This window comes from Hordeum vulgare, chromosome 7H (genome assembly GCF_904849725.1).
Source record: "Hordeum vulgare subsp. vulgare chromosome 7H, MorexV3_pseudomolecules_assembly, whole genome shotgun sequence".
Lineage (NCBI taxonomy): Eukaryota > Viridiplantae > Streptophyta > Magnoliopsida > Poales > Poaceae > Hordeum > Hordeum vulgare.
The window spans coordinates 609,297,242-609,306,935 of NC_058524.1; the positions used below are offsets into that span (position 1 = coordinate 609,297,242).

The 9,694-nt window shown below is 44.7% G+C and overlaps 2 protein-coding genes across 3 annotated transcripts; one reads left to right on the plus strand and one right to left on the minus strand.

Annotated features, from left to right (window-relative positions):
* Positions 1 to 5,010: 5,010 nt before the first annotated feature.
* LOC123407647 (psbP domain-containing protein 5, chloroplastic) lies at positions 5,011 to 8,051 on the minus strand. Of its 2 annotated transcripts, none has more exons than XM_045100829.1 (11): positions 7,841 to 8,051; positions 7,565 to 7,728; positions 7,239 to 7,380; positions 7,076 to 7,125; positions 6,919 to 6,986; positions 6,561 to 6,659; positions 6,271 to 6,330; positions 6,109 to 6,168; positions 5,874 to 5,928; positions 5,499 to 5,548; positions 5,011 to 5,332 (listed from the first exon to the last, which is right to left on the minus strand). In XM_045100829.1, the coding sequence occupies exons 1-11, from the start codon at positions 7,906 to 7,908 to the stop codon at positions 5,234 to 5,236; spliced, it is 915 nt and encodes a 304-aa protein (XP_044956764.1). In that variant the 5' UTR covers positions 7,909 to 8,051; the 3' UTR covers positions 5,011 to 5,233. The 2 variants fall into 2 exon arrangements, with proteins under 2 accessions (XP_044956764.1, XP_044956763.1); XM_045100828.1 differs by having other exon boundaries at positions 7,239 to 7,383; positions 7,841 to 8,048.
* Positions 8,052 to 8,167: 116 nt separating this feature from the next.
* On the plus strand, positions 8,168 to 9,474 carry LOC123409494 (red chlorophyll catabolite reductase). Its single transcript, XM_045102378.1, has 2 exons — positions 8,168 to 8,551; positions 8,770 to 9,474. The coding sequence occupies exons 1-2, from the start codon at positions 8,168 to 8,170 to the stop codon at positions 9,385 to 9,387; spliced, it is 1,002 nt and encodes a 333-aa protein (XP_044958313.1). The 3' UTR covers positions 9,388 to 9,474.
* The last annotated feature ends 220 nt before the right edge of the window (positions 9,475 to 9,694 follow it).

A 9,694-nucleotide genomic window follows, 5' to 3' on the forward strand; every position in this document is an offset into this window, starting at 1 on the left:
AGACTAAGTACTAAGAGTGAATCCAAGTTGATCAACTCACAAAGCGTAGAAAATACTCGGCTTTACTGTCGGAAAAATACTCGACTTCTTCGGTCTACTCTGGTCAAAGTTGGCACTTCATCTTCATCACAAATTAAACTCACAGTCTAGAGCAATTGGACGCCTCTAAAGTGTGATTTTTTACATGGCTCGTCATCGATTTTAAAGAAGAAGATGGCCAAATTGTGGATTATGCCAATTGCTCAAAAGAGAGCCAGAGTGTGCAGCACACATCATATTCAATATACATATTACAAGCACATTCAGAAAGAGGTAAATGATGGGTGTGATGTGAGATGATGCACCTCGACCTCGACGCTTGGACTAACTTCATCATCAACGACAATGTAGCAAAGGGCATCACATTTCTCCTTATGCTAGTCTCATGGGGAATTTTGAATGACAAAAATGGTAGAGTTTTTAGAGCAGATTCCTCATTCCAACCACAGTCGCTACTAAGGTAAATGTCAGGGCCAATCTTTGGGGTTTGCCGGAGTTAGGCAATTGAGATATTTCATGTCACGAGAGTAGTTTTGTTGGCCACTTTAGTAACTTGTGAACTCTTCTTAATTAAGGTGAAGAGGCAAAGCTATTGTCTCCTACTCGTTTTTAGTTCGTCTTCTTCTACTTCTTCTTTTTTGCAGGGTTTTTGAACTCTTTACTCCCTTGACAACATAATAAATGAGAAAAAATAAGAAAAACTCTGCTTGCATGCACGAAGTGTACTCCTAATTATATCAATCAAGGGAACAACCAAGAAAGCAACAAGTAATTGGCAAGAAAATATGGAAGAAAAAATCCAGCAATCATAAAAAAATTCCATCAGCTTATCTGCATACAATAGTTGCAAGCCATTTGGAGGGGATGAAATGGAGCAGAGGTTTCTTAAGCTACCAGAACCAGCTAGCCTGATAGACACCTTCCTTTTTCCTGCGATCAAAACCATGTTGTAGGATAGAGTATATCGACCAAAGGGGGTGATTGGGAGATTTAAAATTTCTTCCAAAACTTGAAATCTCTCGACACAACATAACGGAGAAACAATCTAAACAGGAACAAAAACTAATACATAAAGGTACACTAGAAAATAAACTAGATGAGCCGCAAAGGATCAAACACAACTCTGAATGAAAGTAATGATGATTCTATGGGTGTAGTGGCACAAAGCTCTGAGAATAATAATGGGAACAATGAATGAAAACAAAACTATTAGCATGGATGACAAGATATATGAACCACAAAATACTCAACGCGGTACAATTGCAAACAAACTACTGAGAAATGTACATCAGTCATAGACTAAGGTTAATGGTGATATATCACTAGATAAATAGCAGATGAACATATAAAAACACGACCTTAAGGACGAAAAACATAGATATACTACACAACATAGTCACAAAATTAATAGAAATACTTGTATGGTGATGATAGAAAATTGTATCGAAGAACAACCCAGGAAACACAACTCAGCTGAGAAAGAATTACTAAAGATAAAACAGACTAAGAAATAACCAATTGTGCTTGATGGTGATAGGAGATTTTGGTAGACCATTTCACTCTTGTGTAAAAGAGCTACATATGGTTGGAGGGATTTGTGATCGAACACATGAGCAAACCTCACTTTGTCCTATTCTCCTCAACATGAAGCTGATCGGACTTTAATTGATTTTACTCATGGTAGGTTATTCACGATGATCTCCAAACCTTCAGCCAACTTGCTTCGCAAACCATAACGACTTTGGTTTCTTAGACTTTGACTTCGTAAAGACAATTACTATTTTCCACTCAAGTCGACACCTAACCGTCTAGAGAGTTAGTAGCTCTCAAGAGTAATATGTACAAAATTTCATGACTTAGATCTACTGTGATGCTCAACTACTATCAAAGTTTTTGCTCTTGATTTGTTCTTAATGGTGCTTGAAAAATAATGTCAGAATCTCAAGCGAAGAGTTCAACGAATCACGTTTGTGCGGGGTGGCTATTTATACCTTTTAACTTCCCAGAAGGGAAATGATCATTTAGGACACGCGGTAGCCAATTGCCAACTGACACCTTTTTAACATTCGGAATTTGAGCACATGGTGACTTTACTTGAGAAACATATAAAGCCAACTCCTTGGTTTGGAGCATATCTCTCTCAACCCAGAAGATCAATGTCTCTGGCTGGCAAGTAATGTTTTGAAACATAAAGATATTTCTCTCAACTCTCATCCATTTGAACTAAGCATCAGAACAGACAAAATTCTCGGAATACTTATACCCCTTAATAGTATGGTGGACCTATGACTCAAATAAAATAAAAACGAACAACGAAGCAAATGTTACGTAGCCGCTTCGTCTTCAATCTTCTCGACAACGGTCATTTCTTCTCGGACACCTCGAGTACCAATTGCTTCACTTAAGCAATATTATAGGGGTCGAACTTGACATGTAATCTTCTAGGAATAGCATTCCTCGAAACATATGCATCTTCTCTATAGCATACATAACTCTCGGTAAAGTGTATATCAAACTTTCTCGATAGAATGTAACATTTTTCCCAATATGTAAGGCACTATTTCACTTTGCGTTCACTAGCAAACAAACCAGTCTCATTCTGTTTCTGACAACAATCTCCGAAACACAAGGGGGGAAACCTACAAAAGACGGGGCCACAAAAAATTTCATTGTTGTAGTTGTTGAAATTTTCATGATTTCTGCAAGTTCATCTAGCTGGCTTCTTCATAGCTAATGTAGATCCTTAGATGGGGGTCACGAGTCAGGGGTGAGCTTAGAAGATGACAATGACAAGTGCCCTCCACCAAGCGTGTCAAGATTTTGATTTAGCTCACTTGCGTGTGAGGCATAATAAGTACTGCTTGTATTGCATTGCCATCGTTTCATGGGTTAAAAAATCAGTAGAATAATATTAGTTTATTTTTAGCACGGATGTGCGACTTTTGATGTACAAAATTATCTATTGAACTTGAGGTGCCGTTTGTTCAGATTCTAGTGTGTACTTGAGTCTTTGTCTAGTACTGAAATTTGTAATCCATTAAGATTATAATTAATCAATGAATCAATGAAAGTATGAATCAATGAAACATTAGTCCACCATGTGCTACAAAAGGAGTGATTGGAGCCATGCAATCGTTTAATCCAAAAAAGAAGAAAAGCAAGTGGGAGCCATTGAACAAACCAGGCTCGATTAATCTGGGACATTAGGATGTGGCACACAAGGATGACACATGTGTATACAAACCGGAGATAATTAGCAAGTAGCTATTTATTATTCATGTGTGAATCGATCAAAAAATAGTACATGTTGTGTTGCAGAACTAGTGGTTGGAACCATGCAATAGATTCCAAAAAATGAGCGAGAGCTTGGTGTCATCGGTTCAACAAACCGGACTCGGCTAATATGAGCCATTAGGATGTGGCTCATAGGGATGGTGCATGTGTATATAAATCGGACCAAGCAGTCTAGCGAGTCACTGGCGATACACTCAAAAATCATGTGGGAGCGAAGAAAGAAAGAGTGAGGGCAAAAAAGGTAGGAACTTTTCATCTTCTTCGACTCGGGCAAACTCTTGAATCTCTTGCACACTAATCTATCTTTTTTTATTCTGATGTCTAAATGTAGATCGGGCAAGCTTGCATAGGAAATATGAGTTGGGCAAAGGAAGGTGTACTCGGCATCGCGGCCTTCTGCTATTGGAGATATCACTTCTTCGAGCGTGGATGTGAACTGGCTGCCAATGGTGAACACCTCAACTCAATCATGCTTGAATTGCCGGCAGATGACTATAATCCACTTTTGAGAGGTGTCACTGGGGATGTTGGGATGGAAGAGTTGTGCAAGGTTAGGGTGGTAGGCAACAACAATATGGTACTCTCTGTGTCTCTTACCTCAGTGAAAGATCCGGACACGGTGATGATGGACACGGGGATATGGTGTACATAGAGGTCAAGGCTAGAGAAATAGCAAAGACAATAGGTCTTGAACCGAGTGCTAGGAAAATAGGCGTTGATTCTAGTGTGTGCCTCCTAGATAGTGATAGTTTGCTAGCAAATAAGATCATCCTATATTGAATTTCGGGGTGAAAGGTTCATTATAGGGTGAACTTTTGCTAGCAACCTATGACGATCTGACAAGCACGCATCAGTGCAATGCCTGTCTTTCTACCACTCAGTTTAAATCCTATTGTCTTCGTTACAAACTTCTCCAGCATTGACCTCTATGAACACCTCGCTCCCCATGTGCATCATCATCGTATACGGTTTTATCACTGAGAAAAGAGACATGGAAAATATCATGTTGTTGCCCTACTCTTCCCTCCCAACATCTCCAAAGACACCCATCACAAGTGGATACCAGTCACCTGCTAGCGACTCATGCACGATGGAGTTGAAGGGCTGGAGACAAGTTGTGCCACCAACAAGGTTTGGGCACGGGAGAGATCGAGGCCACAAACGGGGGAGGGACATTTGATGTGATAGTGCATGACAAGATTCCCTAACATGTGCTAGTTTGAAAAAGAATCACGCTCCAATCAGCAGACCAGAATGGTTGGAGTGACCCACTAGAGCGCTTTTGAGACGAAATATAATTAAACCCATGAGACATGCAAAAACAGGTAAAATAATTGATCCTGTCCAAATGTAAACAATGTAAATTGTTACACTGACAAGAAATTTAATGTTAAATGGTACTCCCTTCATCCTGAATTACTTGTCGCATAACTGGAGTATCTAGACCTATTTTAGTTCTAGATATATACCCATTTCTGCGACAAGATATTCCGGACAGAGGGAGTAGGCACCTAATGCACGATCATATGTAATCAACTAATTATGTGATTAAATTGGGTTAACTATTTTCACCACGTCAACGTTAAACTGCACCAACTATTGGTTGTTATTCATTTTTCTGTTTGGAATGAAGTAGTATTGGTTTCGACAAAAATGATGGTGGTTGCATTCTCAACATAAAAACTAACATTGGTTGTTGCATTGATTATTTCAATCGGGTACGTTTGACACTTAATACTAAAAACAATCAACTTGTAGTAGATTGGCAAAAAAACTAAAGTATCTAGATTTCGTTTCTTACTTCCGTAGACCTGAAAGTGCTACCGAAGCATCTATTACAAGAAACATGGTGTAAAACATTAAGTCATTAGATCGCCAAAAATGCACGAACAAGGTCACATCACCAAAACCTCCACGGATCCTGGTAAGGAGGAACATATTTCTCTGTTGGGGGGAGGAGGTGAAAGGATGCCACGGCCTTTTGTAGCAAAGGTCCCATCTGCGTCAGAACATAGGTTTAATCGTTAGTAAGAAGATGAAATCAAGTAAAATATGATCAAAGAAAAATACATGTTTCTATGTAATGAAAATAATAAAAGGAACCCACACATAGTTCTTTTTGTAATAATATAAATAGAAACTATCAAAAACATTATAGAACTTACAGATTCCCACTGCTTGCTGAGAGTGGAGGCATTTAACGAGTACAAAAAGCCTAGTGAAAAAAAGGGGAGTGAACAAAGCATCCTGTAAATATAAGGGACTAAAGAAAGGAGTGAAATGCGCCACTAGACCCTGAAGTCAAACTGGTTGCACATTTTAGACCAACAACTCAAGAAGTGATCGTATTTAGTCCGCAAACTCGTCGATTTGATCAAATGAGGCCAAAATCGGCCCGGTTTGGCCTTATTTGATTAAATCGACGAGTTTCTGGACTAAATCCGATCATTTCTTGAGTTGTTGTCCTAAATGTGCAATCAGTTTGAGTTAATCGACTAGTGACGCATTTCACTCTAAAGAAAGCAAAGATGAAACAATACCGTCTCGCTCAGCAGTACATGCTACACTGTGCCGAAACAGATTTGGTTCTGGTGCCTGAGACAACAAAGATAACAGGTTACCTTATATGCTTGCGCAACCTCACCACCAACCAGCTAACCCAGTGCTTAAGACAGCATTATGATGCAAAATAGTGCCCCATATTTTTGTATATGTATGTTTTGTTATCAAATATATAGGTGGCAGATTCCTCAAAAAAAAAGAGAAAAAGCTTACCGATTTTGTTGGTGATTTCCGAACAATATATTCGTAATACCAGTATGGCTCTCCATCAACCTGAAAATACATTTTAGTATGTGCCTGATGCATGTCAATTCCGGAAGATAAAAGATGACTACAATCATCATGAGGTCACCGACAAAAGTCGCCAGAGCTTACATCTGCAGTGTGTGCATCAAGGACAGAACTCTCTGCCTTTCGCTGGCTTGCTGTTACCTTCTGCAAAGGGATATAGTCTGTCACAAAACACACATTTGACCAAAGGTGCGTGTGCAGTTATATAAACTGGCCATCCTTTTGGTGGAACTTTGCTATTTAGATATACCAAATGCGAAATGCATGATAGGTTAATCTAGAAAAAGAATCTTCTGAAATTAATATGGTATGTGCTTGCTCTTGACAAAAAGGAAGACACCATTTGCATTTACATAAAAGTAAGAAACAATTACCAAGGAAGATTTGTCAGACAAAACGCAATCAGCGACATCTTTTGCAGCCCAAGTGGTCTTGTCTTTCGAAGGTAGAAAGCGTGAACTTGGTGGCCCGATCTGCGCCGGAAAAATGGATGAGCATCAGTCTGTTGCATTATGACTCCATTTATTCTAGTTTTGGGAGCTCAACTGGCACAGGCACAAAACCATCTAGAGAATCTGTTCCAACATTGCAGTAAACCAGCAACAACCATGTAATTAAACCAAATTGCTAATACAATCCCATTGCATCACCACAACCAAGCACAGAGCAAAAAAACCAAGCAAATTGCAAAGCTGGGCATCTCCCAGTACAAGATAGTGTTATAGGAATTACCGAGACCGAGATGACGGCATTGTTTATCATGTCGAGGCGCTCCGATACGATGCGTTGCCGTGCATCAGCTGCAAAGAGTTTGTCAGCTTCGCCTCCCATTCAAACCACACAGTAAGACTCTGAAAAATGTGTCACTGCTATACCGGGGGCTACTCACGAGATAGTGGCGCCGCGGACGAATACCGCTCCGATTTCCTGGACTCTACCCTGGAAAACAGAGCATTAGTAGTAAGTTTTGTCTTACGCTCGTGAAGAAGGCAGCAGATCATGTATTAGTAAGCAGGACATGTTTTGGAGGAAGTTTCAACTGAGATATATACCATCTGAAGGAGGTTTTCTTCCCTGGCAGCTGAACCGGGTAGAGAAAAGAGTAGGCGTTGGTCTCGTCTACCAGCATGGCCATCTTCACGCCGCCGTCCTCCAGCTCGGTAGCAGCAGCAGCAGCAGCAGCGCACGATTCTACTACTGGATCAGAATGCATGACCAAAGCACTTTCACATCAGAAAGGAAGAACAGTATCGCAAATCCTCGTCAGAATGTGAAGACGCTTACAATATATGCCAATGTCATCTACAATCCACGAGTACATCGGAGGACAAATGAATCTAAAGCTCAGGAGAGGTCGTGGGTGAGTGTGTGCCCCCACCTGAAATCGGTAGGACGATTGCGAAGGAGGAGGCGAGGCCGGAGAGCACGAGCTGCCTCCTCTCCAGCCCGCGGCTCCACGAATCTGGCGCGCACGAGCACGAGACGGCCCTCCTCCTGGACGGCGGAGCGCACCCTGCTGCACCACCCGCCGCGCCCTTGCTCCTGCAGAGCTCCCAAGAATCAGCACGCAGGCAGAACAAGAACTATATATGCCGGGCGCGGAACAGTGGCTGTACATGTGTGTGGATGGAATGACGCGTAGCGGCGTAGGTACCTGGGGTGGAGCGCGGAGGAGGAGGAGCGAGGGAGGGGGGAAGCCGGGGAGAGCAGCGCCGCCGCCATGGCCGCCCTGTCGTCGCCGGTGGCCGGGAAAGAGGAGAGGACGGAGCGCCTCGGCAGGGAGGAGACGTTATCCTGATGATAGCGCGGCACGGGAGTTTACCCGCCTACTCGACGGTCCACGGAGACGCAGTGACTCGCTGGCGTTAACCCCGCCCCACCTCCCTTCTCCGCCCCATCCAGTGGCTGCAGACCGCACACCTCCGCTCACTACTGTTCCACACCTCGTCGGTCGTCGCTGTCCTCCACGCGGTCGCTTGCCATGCTGCTCCGGCCAGATCACGGCCTCCGCGCGCCGCCGGCGCCCGCGCCCGCCCCTGCCCGGGCCTCCGCCTCCGTCTCCGCGGCGGCGCTCCCCGCCGTCTCCCGCCTCCCCCGCGGCGCGCTCCGGCTCCCCCGCGCGGCTTCTACACTCAGGGGCAAAGCGTCGAGCGCCGTGCGGGCGTCGGCTGGCTCCGCGGAGCCAGCGGGCATGCCGTCGCTGGCGCACCGGGAGGTGGCGCGGGCCGTGGCGGAAGCGGCGGCGGCGCGGCTGGGCGCCCGGCTGCTGCCATCGGCCGTGCCCGCCGACGTCGCCGAGTTCCGCAACGGCGACGGGACCGCCCTCGGCTCCCTGGACGTGCGCCGCGGCGCGCCCGACTCCTCGGTACCTCCTCCCGTCCCTGCGATCGTGTATCTTATCCGATTTTGACTGGCAGCTCCATCTGAAACCGTTAACACAGTCGCCAGAAAGAACAGTAGCAGTGGAATCATGAAAACAGGCTCACCTACAAAAAACTTGCTTCGTTTTACTTGCTCCTCGTGACCATATAACAGGCAGCAGGGAACACCAATGACAGTTCAAGTGCTCTTTGTTGTCTACAGATTGATTTCATGCTGCAGTCGTCGCTTCACTGCAAAGTCCCAAATGGTGCAATCGACATCACGTCTCTTTTCATCAACCTAAATGCCTCGACGGATGCACCACATTTCATCATGGAGTTCATCCAAGGCAGCCCAACATCAATGGTCGTGCTTCTGGACCTGCTCCCAAGGAAAGACCTCGCGCTCCATCCAGAGTACATCGAGAAGTACTATGAAGATACCGAGGTGGACAAGCAGCGCAAAATCATCGAACAATTGCCGCAAGCCCGCCCGTACCTTTCGCCGTCTCTCTTCGTGCGCAGCGCATTTTCTCCGACGGCGGTGTTCTTCACCATTGACTGTGGGAAAGGAGGGGAGGGCACCTTGGAAGAGATTGTGCATGGTCATCTTGCGTCAGTTGTGAAGGGGATTCTTCAGATCTGGCTTGATACTTGCGCCAGTGACGCCTCAGAAATGGAAGAGGGCGAGCGAGAGATCATGGTCAAGAGGGACCGAACTGTAAGATCAAAATCGATTGAGGTTGACCTGACCGCGAATTTGCCGAGGATGTTTGGCCCCGACGTGTCCGGACGCATCATCGCTGAAATTCGTAAGGCCTTTGGGGTACAAGAGGCCTAGGATTCAGAAGTACAAATGTGACTTTAGATTACAAACCAATGGGAATGTAAATAATTATTTGGTGGAAAACGTTTCTAATTTGCAGTACATCTTGTCAGACTCGCTGAACTGAATGCTGTGATGATGATTTGGCAACACGATTCGGTATCTTCATCGTTTTCTCCTCTCCCTCGCCGCACGCGACTCCCCGGCGCAGAGCCTCGCCGCCAGCGACCTCACGAGCCGGCCCGCGGAAGGAGGTGACCGTGGGAGCGTTCACGTGTCGCTACGTTGCCGTGTACCGCAAGGTACAACCGAGCCAGGCATT

Excerpts from the sequence above, each read along its gene's own strand:
- LOC123409494 (XM_045102378.1), top strand. The coding sequence starts at position 8,168 with ATGCTGCTCCGGCCAGATCACGGCCTCCGCGCGCCGCCGGCGCCCGCG. Across the intron at positions 8,552-8,769 it reads GCGGCGCGCCCGACTCCTCG|ATTGATTTCATGCTGCAGTC; the intron begins GTACCTCCTCCC and ends TGTTGTCTACAG.
- LOC123407647 (XM_045100828.1), bottom strand. The coding sequence starts at position 7,908 with ATGGCGGCGGCGCTGCTCTCCCCGGCTTCCCCCCTCCCTCGCTCCTCC. Across the intron at positions 7,384-7,564 it reads AATCGTCCTACCGATTTCAG|TAGTAGAATCGTGCGCTGCT; the intron begins GTGGGGGCACAC and ends ATTCTGATCCAG. Across the intron at positions 6,987-7,075 it reads GTCCGCGGCGCCACTATCTC|CTGATGCACGGCAACGCATC; the intron begins GTGAGTAGCCCC and ends AACTCTTTGCAG.